The 24,361-nt window shown below is 40.4% G+C and overlaps 4 protein-coding genes across 6 annotated transcripts; 2 read left to right on the forward strand and 2 right to left on the reverse strand.

The window, feature by feature from the left end:
• Positions 1 to 443: 443 nt before the first annotated feature.
• On the reverse strand, positions 444 to 7,264 carry ubap1 (ubiquitin associated protein 1). The gene is made up of 7 exons (XM_029503182.1): positions 7,116 to 7,264; positions 5,212 to 5,260; positions 4,944 to 5,068; positions 3,814 to 4,653; positions 3,527 to 3,685; positions 2,829 to 2,930; positions 444 to 2,655 (listed from the first exon to the last, which is right to left on the reverse strand). The coding sequence occupies exons 2-7, from the start codon at positions 5,249 to 5,251 to the stop codon at positions 2,515 to 2,517; spliced, it is 1,407 nt and encodes a 468-aa protein (XP_029359042.1). The 5' UTR covers positions 5,252 to 5,260; positions 7,116 to 7,264; the 3' UTR covers positions 444 to 2,514.
• A 1,372-nt stretch (positions 7,265 to 8,636) lies between these two features.
• Positions 8,637 to 18,015, forward strand: ube2r2 (ubiquitin-conjugating enzyme E2R 2). Its single transcript, XM_029501788.1, has 6 exons — positions 8,637 to 9,530; positions 9,915 to 10,104; positions 12,226 to 12,312; positions 12,434 to 12,531; positions 12,741 to 12,875; positions 13,006 to 18,015. The coding sequence occupies exons 2-6, from the start codon at positions 9,928 to 9,930 to the stop codon at positions 13,289 to 13,291; spliced, it is 783 nt and encodes a 260-aa protein (XP_029357648.1). The 5' UTR covers positions 8,637 to 9,530; positions 9,915 to 9,927; the 3' UTR covers positions 13,292 to 18,015.
• On the reverse strand, positions 16,974 to 20,604 carry nudt2 (nudix (nucleoside diphosphate linked moiety X)-type motif 2). Its single transcript, XM_029501789.1, has 3 exons — positions 20,442 to 20,604; positions 19,633 to 19,774; positions 16,974 to 19,492 (listed from the first exon to the last, which is right to left on the reverse strand). Exons 2-3 carry the CDS (start codon positions 19,757 to 19,759, stop codon positions 19,170 to 19,172), a joined length of 450 nt encoding a protein of 149 aa, XP_029357649.1. The 5' UTR covers positions 19,760 to 19,774; positions 20,442 to 20,604; the 3' UTR covers positions 16,974 to 19,169.
• Positions 20,605 to 21,469: 865 nt separating this feature from the next.
• On the forward strand, positions 21,470 to 24,361 carry rfesd (Rieske (Fe-S) domain containing). 3 transcript variants are annotated; one of them, XM_029502825.1, is made up of 5 exons: positions 21,470 to 21,520; positions 21,773 to 21,859; positions 22,457 to 22,620; positions 22,919 to 22,953; positions 23,250 to 24,361. In XM_029502825.1, the coding sequence occupies exons 3-5, from the start codon at positions 22,461 to 22,463 to the stop codon at positions 23,535 to 23,537; spliced, it is 483 nt and encodes a 160-aa protein (XP_029358685.1). In that variant the 5' UTR covers positions 21,470 to 21,520; positions 21,773 to 21,859; positions 22,457 to 22,460; the 3' UTR covers positions 23,538 to 24,361. The 3 variants fall into 3 exon arrangements, with proteins under 3 accessions (XP_029358685.1, XP_029358686.1, XP_029358684.1); XM_029502826.1 differs by lacking the exon at positions 21,773 to 21,859 and having other exon boundaries at positions 21,481 to 21,520; XM_029502824.1 differs by lacking the exon at positions 21,470 to 21,520 and having other exon boundaries at positions 21,703 to 21,859.

Consider the following 24,361-nt stretch of genomic DNA (forward strand, 5'->3'; position numbering starts at 1 on the left):
AATCTGGGCCTTTTGTAATGTCAGTATAGGGATTATAAACCCCAATATATTCTTACAGTGGGCTTGATTTTTCAACATTTTTTGAGTTTTAACTTAGTAGGACTTAATTCTGATCCATCAAAAGACAGGAACTGACACAATTATCTCTGTTTATTTACGCTGGTAAACCCAGGCAGGCCAAAGATGCTCTCTATTCTGATGCATATTCATTATTTTTCTGACTAGGCCTCACAATTGGATGTCTCCCGTTTCCACTAACAATACCCGAACCGATAATTGTGTGTATTGTTGTTTCCTTGTCAAATAAAGGATAAGAATAAAAAACAGAAAGAAAGAGCAGCAGGAGAGTTGTCTTTCCTCACCAACTTCGTGTAATACATTTAATGTGTGATAGTTGAAAAAGATAACCATTATGAAAATTAAACTCAGAAAGCAACAAAGTCTCACCACTGAAAAGATGTGCACATTTAATCATGTGGATTTTCCAGCTCATTCAAAAAATAACTGAACATTTTGCAAATCACATTTTGGGAGCTTACCCACCTTTTATAATACCCTTAAGATCAGTGTTCATCAGATTAATTTGAGCCCCATGTTTTATAAAGTGTTGACTTAAAAGCGGATCTGCTTTATAAACTCTTCAACTCAATTCCAGAAGTATTTTATCCTCACACAACTAAAAGATCAAAACATAATTGAAGGGGACATTGATGGAGAAGATCCAGAAACTACTTGTCATACCACATTCAGTCAAGCATTTGTGACTATCTGAAAAAGTCAAATAGACATCATTCTTTTATGTATATGATTGACAAACCCAAACTCGAGTTAAGTATGGAGGCGATAATACCACTTATGTGTTTGTCAGGTAAGTACTGTTCATCTTCGTAACAGTAAATCAAGATGGAAGGCTATCCAAAACACATGGTAGCAGACATGTTTTACACATGAAACTGAGGAGGTCCATTAACTCATGAAAATGAAGGATGCTGGCTTTCTTCTGATCAAGGACATGAAATGAACATATGGGAAAATGCATTCTGGGCATGTGGGGACTAAACCTTTTTTTAACTTTATATTTAAGACAGTGGAGATGCCAACAAATCTAAAATTACGTGGAACTCTTAGTTTAAACAAAAAAAAAAAAGAAAATTTTTGAAGCTTGAAATCCAATAACACAGAATAAGTGAAATCAACCCCCTTTCTAGTTATATCCACATTTCAAGCAAGGCTTGATGACCTTACCCAATCTCCCAAGCAAAACTTGAGGCTCAAAATGCCAATCAAAATCACACAATATGAAATATCCTTATTGCACTGTAATGAGGCTGCAAAAGTAATCCTCACTTCAATCTTTTTCTTTATAAACCACCCACATTCCAGTCTGCAAACAGAAGTCTATGACAGTTAAAAGTGTCACTTTTGTAAGTTAGCATATCTTACATTATCATATCAAACTTAAATTTTAAATGAAAGTGTCAGTGTACTATTTTAAATAAATTGATAATCCTGAAATGTGTGTGTGTGCGCGTGCACCTGTGCAGTATGTGACACCTCAGTGCCAGTGGGTTATGGGATATTTGCTAATATTTCCTACAAAGGAATTTCCCCTATTTCTCCCCACTCCTTTAACAGGCCATTCCAGTGCAGGGCAACAAACATACTGGGGCAGTAGTATCTCTCATGTTCTGAGTTATATTGAATAAGGATCTATTACAAAGTTCCTAAAAAGAAAGCAAAGAAATTGAATCTTTAAAATGAGATGAAAAGTGCTGAAATGAACAGAAATACAGACATGAATAAATGAAAGCATTAACTTGAACATAACAAGGTGCGGGGCACCAGCGCAGAGAGGGCACTTCTTGAGAGTCAGTATCGTCTGGTCACTGTGCCGTTTTTTTCTTTATTTTTGTGTGTGTTTTTCCTTCTTCTTGAATGTTAGTAGGTTCCATTTGAAGAAAGCCACCTTAAGGCCCCCTATTACTTCCACCATTTTCTAGGTCTGCACTGAGCAGTGGAAGATGGCAGCTTAATTTTATGGGTGTTTCAAGAGTTCAAACTGGTCTTTCTGTGTTGCACTCAGTGTCATGAGCTTCCCATTCAGCCCTGCAGATTTACTTGCAGTCAGCAAAACACTACCAAGTGGAAGCAAATCAGAATTGCATATAAACGCCACTGCCCAATCCTTCCAGTTTCTCTCTTCCAAGCTTGGTTCTTCGTATTCTTGAATAACCTATCAGCCAAATCCTCGACCAAACTCATCCAAAAAAACACCACCATGAAGAATTCTTATACGTTGACCTCCTCCAGTCTAGGCACACTGTCTGTAAGAAGTGCTGAGACACAAAATGTTTTAGCACAGAGAGAAATACAACTGTTTTCCAGCTGTCCTTTCCACAGTCAAGGCAGGGACAGGACATGGTGTGACAGGGTAGGCAGAAGGAAAGATGTGTTGGGTGGTAGCGGGAAGCAAGCCCTGGGATGGGCTTCAGTTGGATGGCTGGTTAGTTTGGCTCAGCTAGCTGTGGCACGAGCCATCAGGTCCTCTAGAGCCTTGTCCTGATCATTGTTGTGTACCAGCAGTACCTCTTTAATGGCATCCCGCTCAAATCCCATTTCACCAAATCTTGACATTAGTTGAAGAAACTGTAAGGCCTATAAAGGAAGGAGAGAGAAAAAAAATGACCGCTGCAATATATCATATGATGTATTAACATATTCTACACTCTCAATGTTCCTTTCTAACTTCAAGCAATTGCAGCAACAACTTAACATAAAAAGAACACGTTTGTGGAACATAGATTTATGTTTCACCATATTGTACAAACCTTTTCCTCTGAGCATTGGTACATCTCTAAACATTCCTCCACTGCAGTTGCATCGAAGCCCCGCTCACACAGACGTCCAGATAAAATAAGATAATCCAGTACCTTCAACAAACAATAAATTGAACTCTATTATGCCTCTATTTCTGACATCATATTCATTAGACTTAAAATAAATATTAGAGGACAAACAGGAGATCATGAAGAGGTTTGTTGTACACGTATGTGTAAAAGGCAAAATATGATGTGAATTGAAACTACATGATGGTAAGGTTTTATGAAGAGAATTTACTTCCCTCATTATTTTGCATGTGGCTTTCTTCTTATGAGTAACAACTGATGCGAGTTCATCATTTAAAACCAGTGGGTACAAATGACATTGGAGATACATACTCCATGAAACCCGTTCAAATAATTATTACTGTTATTTATATCTGCTGTTGTCGTCGTCATGTGACAATGTTTGGACTAGTCAAATTGTTTAGTGTTAGCGATAGAGAACACAGGAGCTGATCTATTGCCATAACTCTTGAGACAACAGACAGTGTGATGCAACAACTTTATTTTAAGGCTATATTTACAGATATATTCATGTGGCACTGAACATATTTACACAAGTGCACATGAACTGTTAAGCATGTTAGACAGTGAGTACACTAGGAATCCAGTTTTCTGTGCATTGGAGTGAGAGGGAGTCGCACCTGCTCCACATTCTGCCCCTGTCTCTGCATGGCCCGTAGGACACCCTCATAAGAGTATCCCATGCCTACAAGGGTTTCTGCACACTGTCGTTCACTGGGCGTCATGCTGAGAAGGGCTCCACCACATGGCAGACCACCAGATCCTGACCCTGGGTTGACCTAGTGAGAGAACATGAGAATATCAAGCATATTCTCTTTGTTATTTTCCAACATCTACTATCTTATTTACTAAACCACACACAAACTAATGATATATACACTTTGCCATACATGAAGTATGTACTCACCAGTTTTGGCGTGCCACTCTTGGTGTGGCTGGGAGGCTCAGGGGCAACAATAACTTGGGTCTTGGGTAGGGTCGGCGGGCTGCCATTGGGTAGATTGTGTCGTGGAACAGAGACAGGTATAGGGACTGGGCTGTACCTCACTGGCTCAGGGTCACCAGAGTCAGAGAGCTTAGGAAAAGTCAGAGAACGGATGTTACAGGGTCTCTCATCTGTGTCAAATCCTGCTCTCCCAGGATGCCCAACCCTCATGTCAAGTTCCAAGTCCAGCAAGCCCACCAAACCATTGGGTTTGTGGGTAAAGCCTGATTTGGCTGGGTGGCTGGTGTTCGTGCTGGGAGGAGAAGGACTGCTTCCTCGTGACACCGATCCTATCTGGGCATCCTCTGGTGAGGATGCAGAAGGAGGAGGCTGAGGTTGAGGCTGAGGCTGACTCTGGAGGATGCTCCTTAGCTCCTCCTTATCATCCAAGGTTTTCAGCTCCAACTTGTCAAAGGGGTCCTCCTCCCGCTCAAAGTCAGCTAGGTTGAGGCTATTTGGCTGGGGAGTGCTCGGCTGGGTTTTCCTGGGGCCAAGGCTTGGGGCAGGCAGTGGAGTGAGGATGGCATTATGGCTCAGCCCTGCCAAGACTGGATTCAGCGCTGGCGGTAGAAGGTCCTGGTCATCTGCAGCAGATCGGGATTTTTTTCCTCCCCCACAATCAATGTCCTGGGCCTGAGCCATAGACTCTCTGTTCTCTGCCTCCTGTTTGACTGCTGCCTCTTCTGCTCTGGCCTCTGCTGCTCTGGCCTCTGCCAGTTCAAGCCCCCACTGTACACTACGCCTCTCCAAAGAGAAGTCATACTGCTCACATAAGAGTGAGAAAGAGAACAGGGGGTGATGAAAAGAGGGCACAGAGTAAGACAGAAAAAGAAAATAACTATTTACATGAAAGACAAACGAGATTACACCTCCAGTTCAATGGATACAATATCTTAAAATCATAATTTGAAGTTGCTGCAATCTGAAACGAATAAATAAATAAATAATAATGACAGTATCAATAAAATAAAGGTGATGCAAATTTCCAAGCTGTGGAGCATGCAACAGCAAACACCAGCGTAAAATCAGCATGTCCTCTCTACTTAACTTACCTGTGTTTCCACCAGCAAAGAGCCACAGTCAGGTAGGCAGAAACCTACAGGCACCCCCACTTTGGCTGGGCAGCGGAACTTTTCATTGATCTTAAAGGGAACATCATCAAGGTAGCTGATGGGTCCTGTGTACAAAAACAAAGTGAACATACATTAAAAGAAGAAACATGTTAAGTACAAACAGCTAACTTTGAACTTAAATTTCACTCCCAGATCAAACCTTCAGTCAAGTCAAACAGTGAAACAGATAATTGAAATAGACCCTCACCATTGTTGTATGAATCTGATCCAGACTTCCTCGAAGCCATTTAGAAACTCTGCAAAAAAAAAAAAAAAAAAAAAAAAAAAAAACTGAATCCATAAGTTAGTGAGTAACAGAACTGCCAAAAGTTTTTATATTGAAAAAACCGTTGATAATTACAACCAACATAAAATGTAAAAACACAGTTTAGTATGTCACATTTCCCATTTTGTCTAATATGGACACTTCTGCTTTTTAGATCTCTTACCTTTATCTCTCTCAACAGGCATTGACACTTGATCACATGTATTTTAACAATGTTCGTTGAACAACGTTCGGAAAATTATAAATATTCATTATCTTGCCAGATTTCCATATCAAGTCACATAAACTACATTATTTGGTTGTGCCATGCAACAATGCCGGAGATTATCAACACAAAGAAACCACTATGATTACATCTGCTGAGACACTTTGATCTGTGTGCTGACATAGACCCATGTTTACTTGAATAAGTGATTAATTTTACCAAATCAAACAGCTGAGAGCTGCGGATTTGTTAATATAATACTCTTAAAGCTCAAATGAGCTGAATTTTCATTGGGTTGCTAGTACTGTCAAGAGAATTGAAAATGAACACCCAGCTTGACATCTTACCTTTTGCGCACTTCATTTGATTAAATTCTAAGCTCATCAATTCCCCATGATAGATTATATATCCAATCAATTCTATATACAAGATAACTGTGCTCCACTCACCCAGCACAAAACAGCATTAACACAGAAAACGTACACTCAGTAAATAAGTATGAACGTCTATCAAGCCAAAAAGGCAGACAATTTTGGCAGGAATTGCAGGATCAACCTATTGCTTGTAGGCAAATTAATACTGATCTTGCAACTGCAAAAAGATAACAAGCAAGCAAAAGATAACAAGACTGCACTGTGTCCAGTAGACACAGTGCAGTCTTGTTATTACAGTAACAAAAACAAACAGTTAAAACTGATGTTACATGAATTACTCTGTTTCAATTAGTTTATTTTGTTGCCTTTAACCTTTGAACACACAAGTAAAGATTAAACCTACAGGTAGATTACATGTACTACACTGACTCGAGAACTGGATAAGTCCAGTTTCCAGTATAATTATGAAAATGACACGCTCTCTGGCTGAACATGCGTAGAAATGGGCCACACATGACCAGGACCTCTCTGCGAGATTACTTCAGCGTTAGCTAATGTTAATTTACTCATTATCCAATTGTTCGTTCACAGCTGAGGTTCGAAATAACGTTATGTAACATCCCTTCACCACAAACAGTTATTTGTTACCGAGCACAGTTAACACAAGTAAATATTTATGTTCCAATCACAACCACAACAACACATAACAACTAGTCAAAGTAGAAAGATTAGCTGGGTTAAGGGGAGTTAGACTTGCATCCAAAACGAAATGCTCTCAGTAGCGGTAGTCCATCATATTTTCAGTTCGGTTTTGGGTAGAAATTGAAAGTTCAAGGCACTCGGCCGTCACGTATGGGCCATGATATCGGCGGCAGGCACATTGAGGTCTGTTGTAATCATGAGCAGTAATACTTAAGTTTGGTTAGCGTCAATTAGCAACAAGCTAAGCTATTGCTGTCTTTGGTTACTGTTAGCTCAACGATCCGAAGTCAAACTTACTGAAAAAAACCAAGGCTCAGAATCAACGCCGGGTGATACTGAGCCGGAAATATTGAAGAGAATTACTGACAGACACCACAGACTGCTGGTGTATATTATAGGGAGAAGCTAGCGTCAGTGTTAACAGCCTTAGCCTCGGCAATGGCCTGGCTGTAACGATATGTGTCTGGGTAGGACAGACGGCCGTCTCCGCTGACACCGCCCCTAAAACAAAACCGAGCCCACGCTTCAACGCTCACTTCTCTCACCTGTTCCTGCTTCGTCGCCTACTTTCCAATCGCAAACGACGTCTCGTCGAGTTGCCACTCAGAGTTACAATGCTCCGAATGAGTTTTATTTAAACTGAAATCTCTTTCCTGCTTCGGCGTGGGACGCCATCTTGATTTGTCAACCTCCCCTTCCACAGGTTCCTGTTTGACGTCACTCACCTACATGACGTCAGAGCAGGCATCACCACGTCCAGCTGTGAGACGAGGAGCTAGCACACTAACAGGTACTCTCTTTATAAGAAAGGTTAGCGATAACACGGGCGGAGAAAACAGCAGTCGATTCTAATAGACATCAAATGACGTTTTTCTCTTCTACTTAAAACGTCGAAAAAACAAACAAACACGTGAAACACGGATGTGCTTTTGGCCAGGATCTAATAATGCAGTAGCCTTATTGGAAAACAAAAGTCACAGGCAGGAGCAGGGTCTGCTGTACAAATGTTTCAAACTCTTATTCATATGTGTAGGGATAAGAGACTATATACCCCCTTTGAACGGGGTTATATTTCGTAAGATTGTAGTTTTTTATGCTCTGACATTATCGATTCTCATTTGAAGACAGCCCCCAAATTACATTTGTGATGCCTTTACGAAACCTTAATGCAAAATGCTTGCAGCCTCAGCCTCCACTGAGCGTCAACTAAATTGTATGAACATGTGTTAACCGGTGAAAAGTCACCATTAACCAGCTGATTGTTTTGGGTGTGTTTTTAATTTCAGTGTGATGTGGACACTGCTGTTCAACTACTTACTGATAGTAAGACTGAGTAACAGTTCATTATCTTATATTCCCAATCTTCAACCACAGTTATCTCATTTATCGACATGAAATTCTGAGAATTAGTCAAGACAACCTTATTGCATCATTTCATTAATTTATAGAATTTCCTAATAGTGGTCAAATTTGAGGTGGCAAACATATCAGAATAATTTTATCCAAATAAAAACCAAAGTGAAAACACAGTAGGCCTCGTTAGGGACGTTCAATTTAATGTTTATTTTGATTTTTAATTATGTAAATTATATTTTTCCATTAGTACATCTGTGTGTGGAGATGGTGGCTGCTATTGTATGACTGACAGAAAATGTATGCTTTTCAATGACTATGTTCTCAGCCAAGCATACATTGAGAACAGTACACACAAACATTAAACATAAGTTTTACAAGCAATGATTTATCTGAACATATAGCCGCCCGAAGTGAGACAGCAGATGTTAATAGTTTGTTGGCAAATAGGTTAAAACATAAACTGTAAATAAAATCTAATTTCATAACTTGTTAATTTTATAATAATGAGAGTGGTGTCCACTGAACTATCTGCAAGTGTGTACATGTTATACATAAGTTTAACGCGTCCATTTATCGCATTCATTCATCATATTTTACGGCTTATCCGTTTCCGGATCGTGGGGGGTGTTGTAGCCAGTCTAAGCTCATACTGGCTGAGGGCGGGGTCAGCCTGGACAGGTCAGCAGTCCATCACAGGGCCAACACACAGAGACAGACAGAGACCAACAACCACTCACACTACGGGTAATTCAGAGTAACCAGACATGATGTCTTTGGACGGTGAGAGGAAAACCACACAGGACCAGGGAGAACATCCAAACTCTGCACAAAAGGCCCCAGCGGACGTACTACCCTCTCATTGTGGGGCAAAAGCCCTGATCACTCCGCCGCCGCGCTGCCCCGTAACTCCTCTTTACTTATTTATTTATTTGTTGGTCACCATCGAGTGCGCGCACGTCACGTTCAGACCCGTGCGTGGCTTTACGTTCCGCAGACACGCGCAATGATAGCCGGAAGCATCGATGGGAGGAAAATAAAAATCGATTAAATCCACTGTAATTGGTGAGTGCAAACTCGCGACTTACTGCTCTTTTCGCCACCGCAGGCTCGTTCTCATCGGGCTTCCGCCCTGCCACCGTGCCGGAGGGGACGGCAGAGAGCGGGGGGAGCCGCTCCATCTCAGCCCAAGTTGCTCGGTGGGGGTTTAGCTGACGTGTGGAGAAGTTGAGACCGCCAGCGAGCAGATAAACAAACACAAACAAGCGGGGATCAGCTGAGCGCCTGTCCGAACCGAACCAGCAGCCCGCAGAGGAGCCGGGACGAGAGCGGAGTTTTTCCTCTGCTGAGCCCGGCAATGATCCGCAGGAGACCGTGACTCACACCGATAGCAAGCTTCATGTCAACTGTCAACACTGGCACACAAAGAATTTGAGAAGCACAACACGAGGACCGGCCGTAGGCTTGTAGAGAAAAAGCCCCTGCTCCTGTCACTGCCTCTCCGCCAGCACACAGCCAGGCCGGGCTAGCATGGACGGCCAATGAGTTTACCTTCCACTTTCCGGCTCTAACCACGCGAAAACACATCACAGTGCGAGGAGACAGAGGTAAACACTTCCCACGAACTTTGCTTTATTTTATTTACCACTCACAGAGGGCCTGCGGGCTGGACCAGTGACCCGAGCTAGCTTGGCAGGCCACATATCCTGTTTGTGTTTGAATTCCTTGTGTGTCGTGCAGTTTACCAGCAGGACTGTTTTCTGGTCACGTTTTGCGTTTTTGATTTTGTCTCCTCGGTTGTTTTGGGGGGTTTTTTCCTAGAAAGAATCACAGCGAACAGATAGGTGATTTAGGTGTTTACTGCAGAGTCAGATGTTACCATGATATAAAAAAGAAATGCATGCAATTTAAGCTGAATCTTGAAAGTATCACTAAGATAATAGTTTTCCTCCCTTGCCTATCTACCTTGCTCCAACTGTGGTCATCCACAGTAGTGGGATTGAGATGGCCCATCAGGCAACCCCTAGTTCCCAGAAGGCCCTGATGATGGAGCTGAAGTCTCTGCAGGACCAGCCGGTGGAGGGCTTCCGCATCACTCTGGTGGAGGAGTCTGACCTATACAACTGGGAAGTGGCCATCTTCGGGCCCCCAAACACCCTGTACGAGGGAGGGTACTTTAAGGTGGGGCAAAACTTTTCAATACCAAATTATGGATTCTGAAAAGTACAATGTAGAGGTCCATGAGACAAAATGTTGATGCTAATTTAGATAAAGCAGCAACAGATAATGTTTTCTAGAACATAGTGCATCTGTGTTTCTAGGTAAATTGATTTCCAAACCAGGATATACACTAATAAGCTTATAATGTTCATAATGTTCAGTTTTTGCTGTCATGAATGTATAAATTCCCTAATAACAATAAATTCTAAGTTCATTCAGTGGGGAAAATTAGTTAATATTATTTGTTTAGATTCTATTAAGAGAGGTTGCAAAGGTTTTGCCTTTGGGGGTTAATTAAAAAAAATTAACACATACGAACTATGAGCACAAGGCCATAATATATGTAACACTCCCATGTGTGATTAAAAAAAAAAGAAAAAAAAGTGAACATTATAATCTGCATAATAGAACAGTATCAATGGCAGACTGTATCGGATGGCATTCAATTGATTTTTGATGGTCTGAATGGGTAATCTACAGCCATTTCTTTAAGTGTCTCTCCCCTGTCCCTCCGTTCTTCTTGTCCACCCCCCCCCCCCCCATAAACTGTATGATGGTTGTGCTTCAGATGGCTATTTTTAGCTATGAGACCGATATAAATGGCACCTTAGCAAAGAGCAAGAGTAAGAGAGAGAGGCATGATGAGACTCATCTTCCTTTCTTTCATGTTAGATATCCAGTGAATCAAATATTCAGCACAGTGAGTGCCTGTATTTCAAGTTGGGACAGTGCAGATCATGCCATCACTATCCAGGAATGCCAAAACAATACAGAGCAGGTGTTGCCATCTACTTTTGTAGTAGTCCTCTCTTCACTACCTTATGTTTAGCCATTTAGTCTTAACAGAAAATTCCTTTTGTCTGCTGTCATAGACAGCCAAATCAAATGTATTTCTAAGTCCTTGAATCACAAGTGTGTTACAGAGAGTTTCTACAATCTGCACAACATATGACACCCCCTGTCCTTAGACTCTGGGGTCAGATAAGGAGAGCCTCCTTGCATAACAAACAATCTTAACAGGAAAAAAAAATTCAGAGAATGGTCCCTCCCACACAGTTAAACACGCAGGTGTCATGTTTAAGAAGTGAAATTGATCATTGACAGTCTGTTGTACTGCCAATAAATTAAGACAAACAAACTATTCATCGGCAGTTTAGTGTTTCAAATTAAGTTTACTAGAAAGCCTTTACAGTCAAGGCCATAGCCGGCTGACACCTGCAAGCCCACTGCCTTCTTGCTTTGGTTTCTTATCCCTGTGCCATTGTGACACATGTATCCATTAAACATTTATATATTTTGTTAAAGATTTTCTAGTGTAACTATTTTACTTTGTTTCTGATGCTTACCTGCATCTCTCCTGTGATGATGTGGATTGAAAAGCATACAACACATAGAAATGCATTTGGAATGTGTCTTTACTTCTGCAGAGTGACTGATAGCTATTGAACCATGAAGTTCATGGTCATGACATCAGTGTTTTTGAATGTCTGAATGCTGCAATAGAATGGTGACCGCTTGTGGAGTAATGATAGTCCTATATCAGTGCGAGCAGTTCAGTGAGAGCTGGGGGGGCGGGGTATGTTACGCACACCCAACCTACCAGCCTTTTACCTAGATAGTTGAGCAATAGTTTTGACAAGAAAACCAAAAAAACAGAAACACCTAATGTTATGTCAAGTGGTGTCTGTTTCTATTAAATTTGGTTCAACATAGTTGCCAATTAAAGCACCACTATGTGATTGTAGGCTGAACATGGGATTGATATATTTCTCTGTACCAAACTTTTTTTGAATGAAAACGTACAGGAAGCTACTTTGGTTGAAATCTTTTTATTCATCAACTCGTGAAAAAAGGTAAGTCAGTGATGAGGGCTTATTTTTATTATACTGTCATAGTCTGACTTGAACAACAAATAGTCCAAGCTCTGATCCCTCTAGTGTAGACATATCTAGATGTTTTTTAAAGTTCACATATCACTGTGTTTCACCAGATACCGACAAAGCATCAGCTCAGGCCTCTCTCAGGCCTGAAGGACTTTGTGAAATGCTTTAAAAACTGTCAACCCTTGTTTTGTTCTCCCAGGCTCACATCAAGTTTCCAGTTGACTACCCATACTCCCCACCAACCTTCCGCTTCCTCACCAAGATGTGGCATCCCAACATTTATGAGGTTTGTCATTTAAGGATTTCGCACAGCTTTTGTGGACACCATTACAACAATTTTTCTTTCATATGGTTATTGGTTTTACAACGGATAAGATAATATGTAGTATATTTTGTTCTCTCTCCAGAATGGAGATGTGTGCATCTCCATCCTCCACCCTCCTGTTGATGACCCCCAGAGCGGAGAGCTTCCTTCTGAAAGGTGGAACCCTACACAGAACGTCAGGTACTTTCTCCACAAAATGTCTGCATCTGTATATTTATTAAAACATTGGTGACCTCTAAAGAGCAGACTCTGCCACTGCCAAAAAGCATTGAGATGTTATTTTAAATTTAACACGTTAGCAAAACATATTTTCTCCTGGAGTAGAGACGAAGTGCTGAGTCCATATTTGACTCTATGACTCTTTTTCTGTTTGTCTGTTTGGTGATCAGGACCATCCTGCTCAGTGTGATATCATTGCTCAATGAGCCCAACACCTTCTCTCCAGCCAATGTGGATGCTTCTGTCATGTTTCGCAAGTGGCGAGACAGCAAAGGCAAGGACAAGGAGTATGCCGAGATTATCAGGTAATATAGTTTATACTGTGCTTACACATAAAAACACAGTATATAGTTGTTCTGCAGGCAGATTAGAAAAAAATTATTACTTAAAAATAACCTCAATTACTGACTTCTTTTATATTATTTGATTTTATAGGAAGCAGGTGATGTCAACAGCAGCAGAGGCTGAGCGCGATGGCGTCAAAGTGCCGACCACACTGGCAGAGTACTGCGTCCAGACCAGGGTCCCCTCGCAGGACAGCAGTTCTGACCTTCTCTATGATGACCTTTATGACGACGATATGGAGGAGGAGGATGAAGAGGAAGATGAGAGTGAGATGGAGTCTGTAGGCGAAGCTGGGGGGATTGGCTTGGTCGAGGACGGTGGGACATCCACCAGAAGATATGACAACCAGGATGACTCTGGCAACGAAGACTCGTGATGATTTGGATTTTAACTCCACCCTGCCAACCCTCAACAACCCTCCTCCTTTTATTGTGTTAAGTTACAATTGTGTGTGTGTGTGTGTTTGCAGATGCGTGTGTGTGTGCGTGTGTGTGTGTGTGTGTGTGTGTGTACGTGTGTGCACATACAGTGGGGTCAAAAGTCTACTGCCAAAAAACTTTTCATCATTTATTAAACTAATACCAGTAATTGGTCAAATAATTGTTCTCAAACACTTTAACATACATTTTCAGCAAATGTTTGTCGACTGAAAAGCAGATCTGGTGTTTCCACCGTTTGCCTTAATTGCAGCTTGCACTCTGTCCAGCATGAAATGTTTTGCGGCGTTTTAAATTATTCCAGCAGTGTTAGCGAGAAACCTGATTGTGTTTCTGATGTTGTATTACATTTCACATTTTCAAATATTACTGTTGAGGAAATTGAGGGTTCGTCTTTTGCCACACTGCATTAAATCTGGCATGGCATGCCTCTGTTAGTTAGTCAGTCTCCGCTCAGTGAGTGATTAATCATGTGCAAGTAACAGACCCCGGGCAAGGAAAAAGATCCTTGCACCTGAATATGTAAGTTCTTGTGTTATTACTGTCATGCAACCAACTCCTCACCTACTGGGCTGTAGGTTTTTTGGTTGTAACCATATAGTTGATTTGTATTTCTTGTATAAAAAAGTGTTTCAACAATTAGATTATAGTACTGTTCAGTCCACGCAAAACCATTAGACTAGCTTTGCATTTTAATTAATGATTTGGCAGCTGTTACATTACAAGAAAGTTTATGTTTTAATTGCTTGTCAAATTGAATGGGGCTTCCTTCAGCTGACTTTGGATCTGGGGTGCAGACGCTACTCTGTCTCATAAGGATTCTGGCTTTACAGTAAACCTTGGTGCCATCATTCGTCTGTCTGGTTCCTGTATGGGGAAAAAAATTCTTACCAGCGTTTTAATAAAATCCTTATTTCGTGTTTAGGCATTAGCAGTCGTAACAGCTTAGAGATCATAACTATGAAGAAACATACATTTGATATTTGAGCCATACTGCAAACAAAGTGTGGCAATCATTTTTAAAAAACTAGGTATTATATATACCAGAAACTACATAATTACAAGTATCTCCTAAAGACGAAACATGTATTTATCAGATCGAAGGGGTAAAGAACTTGTCCTAATTTTTGATAAATGATGAAAACTAACTGTCCTTTGTGGTGGTCTCTTGAATCCCACTGTAGCTGGCTGGTTTATCTGATAGCCAACGTTAGGTTGTATAATTTTGTGTTACAAGACTGGCTCTGTCCACCGTGACTTGTTGCTGTTTCTTATGTTTTTCTCCTTTTAAGTCAATTGACATTCTGTCCTCCCTCACTCGTCCCTTGTATTCTCTGGGAGGCCTCAGATTGGCTGATGGACACTTTTCTGTTTATCTCAGTAACCAGATGATGCACTGACCAGCTTGTCTTGTCACTGTCCATCAGGATGTCTCTGTCCCTTTCACGCCTATCTATTTGACTTTGATGCAATCAGCTTAAACTTGTAAACACAGGCTCTGCCACAATTCCACCCTCTTGGACCCTTCTTCAGTAGAGTCCATCACAACCGCTCCCTCACAATTCTTCAAAGCAACCTCGTTTGTTTGGGGATGAACTAGGTTAAAACTGTTTCTCCTTCGGCCTCCCACGCCTCTCTCTGCCTCTTAAACCTCAGGGCCTCAACAGACTTTCAATGAGAGAAAAATACAGTCAAAGAGAAACTATACGCAAACTGCTCTTCGCCTCCACCTTTCTTATTTTCTGCATCATGGGGTGTTATCAGAGGGCAGAGAGTGAACTGAAAGTCTCCAATTCCATCGCCAGCGTGTCTGCACGTGACTGGGTGTTGCTGTTAGTCCTGATTGGGTTGTTTTAATTATTGTTAGGTTAGAGACAAATTACAAAAATCAAAACACACATAGGGAATTTTTCCTCAAGATAGTGCATTCATTACGTTGCAATAGATGTCATAATGTTATGTTTTGCACTGTGACTCCAATGCTTCAATGCAACTTAGTGAAAATTGGACGTTGTTACTGTGCTACATGACATCCAGAGTCTGTTGATCAACAGGGGCAACAACATGCAGCTTAGCTCCACGTGCATTTGAATGAATATGACACTGATTGCCTGTTATCTGTGAGGCTGTGCGTGAGTGTGTGTATGTATGTATGTATGTATACAAATATATCTACACTTATGATTGATCCGTGGACTGGGATGTCAGGGATTTCCTTTTCCTGTCTCAGTGGAGCAGGTGCACAGGTCTGTCAAAGTGGGTTTGCCCATATGACCTTTGGGACTTTGTTTAGTGGAGAAAACGTTAAGTGTGTGTGCAAGGAGTTCTAGTGCTGTTTCAGGAGGCCTGAACTGGTGGAGGATTGGAGTCATTTTAAAGCAAGCACCGTCTGAGTATTAAACTTCTGAAAGCACTGAACAGCAAAATGTGACAAATGTCTGGCATTGCGTTAAACCTCACATTTGTGCTTTTTGTTACTGTGGTGTGGGTATCAATCTGTTACCCTGTTCAACACAATGGCGCACCGTGGCAAACCATGGCTGGACTTAATGCCAAGGAAACCTAGTATAGCCCTACAACCTCCCATTTTAAGAACTATGGAGCAATGGATGCATGTAGTGGATTTAATGCTGATTGAATAAACTCTTAAAGAGCGCTTTTGGATTTTAATGTGAAGCCAAAGGAGTTAAGCATTTTCTCCCAGCCCTCTCCTTTGCCGGCTTGGATTCTGTTGGGGAGAGAGAGAGGAAATCCACTCTTGAACCAGATCTAAGATGGATTTGATATTAAGTGGCAGAACTTAAGTTGACGTGGTCACCTTTTTATTTTTTTTAATACCCCTTCCTTGCCATATAGTCAGGTAGAATCATGGGCAGTAGCAAAGAGTACCAATTTCTAATGATTACCTGGCAAAGGAATGGTTTTGCATTTGGGGAAATAAACTTATAAACTTTCTGGTTGAGAGTTTTTTGTGAAAATTTATACCACTCTTCATGTCTTAAATATAGAGGTAAAACCAGCAGCTGGATGGCTTTGCTTAGCACAAAGACAAAAAATGTAATTTATCCAGTCTTCATTTTAGGTTGAACTGATTATAACTGTATATTAAACAGATGTACTAATCTTCTCATCCAACTCGACACAATGAAGCCAATAAGCACATTTTCCCAAATGCCAAATTATTCTACAATTTACTATTTAAACATGATGCTACAGCCAGCAGCTTGTTGGCTTAGCTCATCACAAAGATAATTAGTTTCTTTCTGTTTCCCATTTTTGTGCTCAGCTAAACAAAGATTACCGGCCACTGGCACTAGTTTTATCATTATCCATCACGCTATTAATTGCAATCCCTTCATGTAACTCAGCAATGAAGCGTCTGTCCCAAAATGTTAAATTATTGCTTTAAAGAGAAGTTTTTATCTGCTATTGCAACTGAAAAACTGAATTCGTATTATTGTTTTTGTTAGTGTAAAATTTGGACGTGGTGTAGCCTTTATGAGAGTGTTTGGATGATCAATTAGAGCTCTTCAATATCAGAAACCTCCACTTTTTTACTTAAATGTATGCCTTGATTTTATAAGGAGTACAGGTGGAGAAAAGCAGAAGGAGGCCTTTTGACGGAGGAGAGCCACCAACTTTTATTGCCAATTCCAAAGTCAACATAAGAAATGACTCACTTCAAAGGACTGCAGTCTATGGTGTAGAGATGTTATTCCACGCGTGCTATTACATACAAAAGACTGAATGAAATAATTTTATTTGTTTAGTGTCTGTGTGTGTGTGTGTGAGAGAAACCGAAAGAGCCTGTGTGTGCACAGCAAGTGTGTGTTATTTGAAGTGTGGGTCTACACTGTGAGGTCCTCTTGAGGCCTTCACATAGTCGCACATTTAATGGACTAAAATGTCCACAATGTTAACACGTGTCCACACCTATTGATGTTAATGCTGTTCTTGTTTGTTTCATCTTTGATTTTAATTCTTTCTTCTTTTTTTTTTCCTCACCATTTTGTGTTTTTGGGGATGCCAATATCACTCATAAAGTTTCTATTGTAAAAAACAAACAAACAAACAAACAAACAAAACAAAAAAAAAAAAACATTGTTGGGTTTGTTTGCAATATGGCTTTGATATCTGTTGCCAAGCCCACATCGTGGTGAGCAGACAACAAAAGCAAGCTGGTTTTTAAAATTGATATGCAAATAGAGGTGTACAGTTATTGTGGTTTAGTTGAAAAATCATTCAAAATAAAACAGTATGTCATTGAAACCTCATGTCATTGGCTTCCATTGGTCACAAATATAACTGTAGCATAAAGCCTGCTTCACCAAAATGACCAAAACAACCAAAAACCTTGACCATTGAGGAATCTAAGTCTGTAAGATATCTGCCTTAGGTCCAATTGATTTTTAATGTCATTTAAACTATGTATGTGTTTCAAGTTTTTAACTTGAGCTACAACGCCAAGATATTGTCACACATATTTGGATAGTCCAATTACTATACAGAAATATTGAAATCTAAAATTCTAAATGATTTCTATACGCAAACGTATTCTTGACAGTGAGGGCATAGAGGCAATGTTAAAAGATATTCCTTAGTTTTTTTATAAGGTGACAAAAACTACCATGTTTCACATTAAATATGTAAAAAAAAAAAAAAACAGGAGAATTAATCATTTCAGTTCCATTTGAAACAATGCTTTTGTCTTTCATCATTGAAAAACAGACTTTGATGCGCGACCAGGTATGAAATTAATTACCGGCTCAGTGATGCCCTGACAAGTCTTAAAGCAATATTCCAATTTTTGCTGCAGGTACATGAGTTTTACGTCAAAGAGTTGAACTGCCCTCTATATACCATGTCTGCTGTGTCCTTAAAATAGAATAGAGCAAGAGTGTAAGTTCATTGAAATGAGCAGCCTCATTATGCTTTATGAGTTGAAAGAACACTTTTGTTCCTTTAATTACTGTTTCACCCCTACAGTAAAGGCCATTAATGTGGTGCTGCAAAATGAAGGATGCTAATATTTCAGATTACCCAATTTCTCTCCCATGGTCACTTGTTTTTCAGTGGACAAAAACAGTTTAAATAAAGTATCAATAAGTCTATTTGCAAATGGTTTTATTACATTGTGCGACAGATATACTGCTAGTTTATTATCCCAAACAAATACAGATATCCTGATTATCAGGAGAATGGCTCCTGATTTCTTGGCAGTAACTCATTTTCAGCAGTAATAGGTGTATGACATTTTTTGTTTTGAAAACTGAGAGCGAGGAGAAGCAAAAAGCCTTTAGCTGTTGATGAAGTGAAAGGTCGTTTAATGTGTCCCACTAAAGCCTGCAGTGTAGTAGAGGAAGAATTGTGTTTCTGTCCCCACCACGTGGCAGCATTTGCTGCCTGCAATTTATTTTCTGCAGTTATTCGTTATTATACTGAAGCCATTTTATCTCAATGTTGAACACTAATATTTATTTTCTGAGTGTTAGAGATCCCCTTAAATCTCTGAAGTGGGAATATTTATGGTACAACAAAGCATCAGGAAGTAGGGTTTTTCTGTCTGTTGTTTTTTTACAATTTAGCTAATCTAATCTGACAGATAAAACAGTATTACCATGTATAACCTATCCTCTGCTTGCTTGTTTTACTAACTTCCAGTGGGACGTTTAGCTGAGATTGATTTCCTGTTCAATTTCATTTTGAGACAAGAAAACTGGTGGGGTCTCCCTTTCACAATGGATACCAAAGCAAGGTTGTGTCCCACATGCCAGATTTCAGTGTTTCCCATCAGGAATCTCCCCCGTAGAATCTAAATCACTGTTTGTCCTGTTGTGTTTGTAAGTGTCTTTGTGCCGCTCTCAGTGTGTCCTGCAGGTCTTTGTACTGAGCCAGAGTGCAGGCCTCCTCTAGACGGGCCCAGCGGTAGTCCTGGTGCTCGTCTGACAAAGTCACTGATGTCCCAGGATCTCTCAGCTCAGCCAGCCAGTACAGCACCTCCTTGGGTCGGCCTCGCACTTCATAGTGCAACTCCTGCACAAAGCCATCAACCACCCGCAGGTGCTCTGTTTCCAACCCCGCCTCCTCCTTGGTTTCCCTTAGGGCCGTGGTAAGGTCATCCTCGCCTGGATCCACATGCCCTGATGGTGAACAGGTTAGACACAACAGACAGAAATAGCTGTTTAGTGTCTCGCTTATATAAAACCTATGTAGACATATTATAGCTGAGTCATATCTGTTGACTACGTGGAAAATGTACGGTTTTTGAACTTGAAAACACCTTTGGGGGGGGTCCAGTGGTGCTCCCCGTAGGAGGTCTGCAGGAGGAGGTACTCGATGTTATCTGATGGAGGACCAAATCTGGCTATACGTCGAAACACGATGAAGCCACACGCTCTCAGCGCCATCTCCCTATATAAGAACTTCACACACAAGCAGATTTTCCATTGTGCATTAGTATTACAGAAAGCCTATGAGGTGTTTACTGACAGTAATTCCAACCTTCTTTGAATCAATACATCTTATGGGGGAATAATGCTCATTTCGTGAGCACTTTTATTCACTTATTAATATTTATTAATAAAATATTGCATTTTTACCACTTTGTTGCCTCATGACGGGTAAACAGAAAAATAATTTGCAAAGAACAGGTTATTTAAAACTGGATTTGGCAGATCATGTTAATATGACGTGGAAACAGAGAGCTAGTGCAAACTATGACACCATACTAACGTGACTCTATGTTCACTTTTAATTCTTATACATGATATTCAGGTGTAAGTCTATGTGCATGATTCAGGTGTGGAAGTCGCCATATGAGACAATAACACAGAGCCCAAGCCAAACAAACATAAATCTAACACTGCAGGTGTGCTGAACGATCAGACTTTGGTTGGTCCTGTCACACTGATCGCCGTGAGGCTGTGGCTTCACACGGACGGAGTGAGCTGAGGCTTAAATGTGAAGTTGTCCGATGTGAGCTCTCTTTACAAACACAACACTGACTCTACTTATTTGTTTTACTGTGTGACCGCGGTTGTTTTCGTCGCAGGTGTTTTATCCTTCGTGCACTAACACTGTGAGACTTACGGTCCGTTTCCTGAAGCTGGTGATTCAGCCGCATCGGTCTGTTTCTCACCGGCTGCAATCGAAGAGACACCGCGGTGTAGCAACAAATAGGTCCGGTCCGTCCAGGAGACAAAGGTTCCGCCTGGTGTGGAAACAGCACGATTGGCGGTAACGCAGATGAAAGATGGCCTCGGCCCGGAGGTAGGATGGAGGAATGCTGTCATTTTATGTCTCATTAAACGTCTTATAATAAAGCCCGTGCCACCGTATTGTACGGTGGCCCTGAGGCGCTCAATGCAATGACAACAGAAAAAAATCAGAAAACATATTCAGTTTATCAATTTCACAACACACGTGTCCCAACGCAACCAAATTGTTTCCAATGGACAGAATAAAGATAACTAACTGCAACAAAGTAATCTCCTCTCTTTCTCCCTTAGGCCAAAGTGAAAAATTAACTGATCCAGTTATGACCCACCTACCCATAACCCCTTATAATGATATTACTACTCATTATTATTAGAACGAAATTGTTTGGTGTGTTCATCTATAATTATTTTATTTATATTTCTTAATTGTGTAGTAAATACAGCTGGACAGCCATAAATGTTGTGGGGTTCTCAGATGAAGTGGTGTACAACAGCAGAAAATGAAAACAGACAAATAAAGTACGTCAGCGGTCCTACTTTGGTTCAGTGCTTTGAGCAAATGTACTTTGTGACAAACAAATTATGAAAGGGTTAAATATTATTAAAAGAAAGGGACACAGAACTGGCGTACTGATTAAACTACAATGTACTGCTAAACGATAATATGTCGGTTAGATCATCACTTTCACAGAGAAAGGGTTTCCTGTTGGAAACTTCTTTCAATTACCTGTCAAATAAATGTTTAGTTGTTATTTTTTTTTGTGTGTGTGTGTGTGTCAAAATTTGCTCACTACGATCAAATAGCTCTACTGGCTGCTGGAGTCAGATAAGAAATGTACTCAATGTAAAGACAGCTTGTGTCTGAAGATAATAGATGGGCCCCACTTTCCTGCACTGTCACCAGTGCAGTTGTTCAGCTTAACAGAAGACAAACTGCTGCCAAGGTCCAAGGTAAAGTCGAAACTTGGGGGGCTGTTGTATTTTGTTTTCTTTTTTTTTTACTAAAAATTATACAGTGTAAGCGTGACTGGTAGCTAGATAAATAGAGAGGATGAATTAACAGCTCATACTTTTAAGGAAGCTGTACAAAGCCAACCTACAGTCCTTAAGGATCCACTTGGGTAAAATGTATGAATGCATGAATAATTATTGTTGCTGCATTGTTATTTCTTGCTTCATGTAAAGTAGCTGTCTGTGTTTCAGTCAGAGGCTCCAGGACATGTGACTTTTGCTGCTACTGCTACTGTGCTTACTCGGCCTGCACTGAAATGCTCATTATTCCACTCCACTGTACGTGAATCACTCATGGGGTCACTCACTCAGGTTACTCTGTATCCAGATATTTTTGGCATATACTATAATCAAGATTTCACATGGAGATGATGCAGTGCTCTCCAGGAGATTTTTATGTGCAATGATAGATCTAGTCATAGTTTACAGGACGTGCTAAATCCCTGAGCAGTTGATCTGTGCTATACTATTTAAATTTTACAGACCACAAAATGGGTCTGTTTTAGAGAGATCCTCTTTTTTTAATCACTGTCTTAATCTAGTTAGGATGAGAGTGATATTACGGGTTAATATTACTCATCTGGGTGAGTCCTTGCTTTGATTCTCAACGCTGAATGTTCTGGAGGTGTTGTGAACTTGATTTAAGATTATAGCTGTAATGGAAGGTACCATGAACATAATCCCAGTGACCAATCCAAATGCAACAATTTTAGTGTGGTTTCTGTTGGAGTCCTCATAAAAAAACACAATACATTTATTTTGCTACATAGAAGACATTCGCAGCTGCAACTGTAAAATTGGCCATAAAACTAGCCTTTTTATGAAAAAAGCTTCGATTTTACATTTCCTGCTTGCTTTCTAAACTGTGTTTCACAGAGCAATGGAGGAGAAGAAGCAGCCATCAACAGGAGGCTCTCATTTTGTGGGCAAAAAGGATGAACTGATTGAAGCCAAGCGCTCTTTTAGAACCCTGGAAGGTCGGGATGTTCTGATCATCCACCATCAGGGAGGCTTCTATGCAATGGACTCTTATTGTTATCGTAAGTATAATTATAATATAACACTAGCTATTCATAACATATAAAAAGTCTGGTCTTATTTGACAAGAACATTGATAAAACGTTTTTTCAACAAGATATATTTGAATTGCGATCTTGAGTGTTGTTGATAAATGCCTTCAGTGAGGCATTTCAAATATAATTTGCTTGTTGATACAGGGTTGTTTTGCATCTTTATCCATGGTATTTTTTAACAGAACATCCTAAAAGTATGTGCTGTCAGCAAAAATATTACTCTTTCCTTATGCTCCAATACACTGATCTGTTATCTTCCTGACAGACGCTGGGGGAACACTGCAGAATGGAGACATTGAGGTGAGGCATACATTTGATTCCATAGATTAGGGGTTCTTTTTTGTTTAACCCAAAAGAAGCCAAAATGCCATCCAAGTTATCCCATTCCTCATTACACAGACTACTCCATCTGCATTTAAAATCATTTGATAACTGAAGAGCTGTAAGGCCAGGAGGAATACTATAATTAAGATATAAAACCTGCATAGCCTTAATATAATGTTGAGCTAGTATTAAAATGCTAAAAGGTCCAAATGTCCTTCATTTATGCCAGATTAGGTTGTTAACCTACTTTTTTTAACCACACACACATACAGGAAATTGATGGCAAGCTGTGCATAATTTGTCCGAAGCACAAGTACAAGATCTCTCTCGCCAAAGGGGAATGCATTTACAAGGGCACTGACCCCAGGGAAAAGCCGCCTGTTCCCAGATGGTACTCCAAGGGTGTGAAACAACGGACCCACACGGTTACTGAGATCAATGGGGATATCTATCTCAAGCTCTCTGAGGACACAAACTGGATCGAGTCAGACTACTACCAGGGAGAAAAGGGCAAGGTGGAGAGGGCCAAAGCTGAGGCTGCTGAGAAGAAAACATCATGATAATGGAGTTGGCATCTACATTCTCCTTTTATCTCCCCTGATTTACTTCAAAAGTCTGCATGATGACTTTATGGAGAGGACATCAGATATTAAATGGTATTAACAATCTCTAATTGAAGTAATCAGCTCATCTTACATAGTGGGACCTTTTGTTAATGAGTTTGGGAGAGTTTAGAATTTTAAATAGCGTCACTTTTGGTTTTTTAAACAGACCTGAAATAAACTTTTTTATAATTGAATTTTGATTTCCGATGTTATATTCTCAAATAAAATAAGGAAGTCGTAGATTGTAAATGGTAGATAGAATGAGGCAGTAGCTAGATTTATGCCCAGATTGGTAATCCCCATGCATTCACTGAAGGAAACTCTAAAATAAAAGGGTTTAAGATGATCAATAATGGCCTAAAGTTAAAAATTGTTGAATTAAAATGTAAAAACCATACTGCTTGTTCCCTCAGATGATAGCAAAACATGAGTATCGGGTTGGATAGTGTCGCATATTTGGGATCTGTGTTGTGAAGCATCTATTGTCCATTAGAATGAATTTCCCCAGCAGAGGGAAAAATAAAAAAACTTTCTGAGTACACAGCACAAATCCCTGAGGTTGTTTAAAGGTGTGTTGACAGCAGCTTCAGACAGGCACTGTAGTTGGCTTGAAGGCTCTCCAGTCCTCCCCTAATGGGCAGCTTGCACCATATTTGATACAAAAATGTGCCAAACAAGTGTGACAGGAGTAATTACTGCACCTTAGACAAATAGATTTTTGCTGAACTTTACACAGAGCCAGACGAGATGTCCATTCCAAGATAGGTAAGGTTATATAT

The sequence above is a fragment of the Echeneis naucrates genome, chromosome 5 (genome assembly GCF_900963305.1).
Source record: "Echeneis naucrates chromosome 5, fEcheNa1.1, whole genome shotgun sequence".
Classification (NCBI taxonomy): domain Eukaryota; kingdom Metazoa; phylum Chordata; class Actinopteri; order Carangiformes; family Echeneidae; genus Echeneis; species Echeneis naucrates.

Coding starts and splice junctions, on each gene's coding strand:
- nudt2 (XM_029501789.1), bottom strand. CDS start 19,759: ATGGCGCTGAGAGCGTGTGGCTTCATCGTGTTTCGACGTATAGCCAGA. Junction 19,493..19,632: donor CCACTGGACCCCCCCCAAAG/GTGTTTTCAAGT, acceptor GTTCACCATCAG/GGCATGTGGATCCAGGCGAG.
- ubap1 (XM_029503182.1), bottom strand. CDS start 5,251: ATGGCTTCGAGGAAGTCTGGATCAGATTCATACAACAATG. Junction 4,654..4,943: donor CTTTGCTGGTGGAAACACAG/GTAAGTTAAGTA, acceptor TTATGTGAGCAG/TATGACTTCTCTTTGGAGAG. Junction 3,686..3,813: donor AGAGTGGCACGCCAAAACTG/GTGAGTACATAC, acceptor TTCTCTCACTAG/GTCAACCCAGGGTCAGGATC.
- ube2r2 (XM_029501788.1), top strand. CDS start 9,928: ATGGCCCATCAGGCAACCCCTAGTTCCCAGAAGGCCCTGATGATGGAG. Junction 12,313..12,433: donor GGCATCCCAACATTTATGAG/GTTTGTCATTTA, acceptor TTCTCTCTCCAG/AATGGAGATGTGTGCATCTC. Junction 12,532..12,740: donor AACCCTACACAGAACGTCAG/GTACTTTCTCCA, acceptor TTTGGTGATCAG/GACCATCCTGCTCAGTGTGA.
- rfesd (XM_029502825.1), top strand. CDS start 22,461: ATGGAGGAGAAGAAGCAGCCATCAACAGGAGGCTCTCATTTTGTGGGC. Junction 22,621..22,918: donor AATGGACTCTTATTGTTATC/GTAAGTATAATT, acceptor TCTTCCTGACAG/ACGCTGGGGGAACACTGCAG. Junction 22,954..23,249: donor TGCAGAATGGAGACATTGAG/GTGAGGCATACA, acceptor ACACACATACAG/GAAATTGATGGCAAGCTGTG.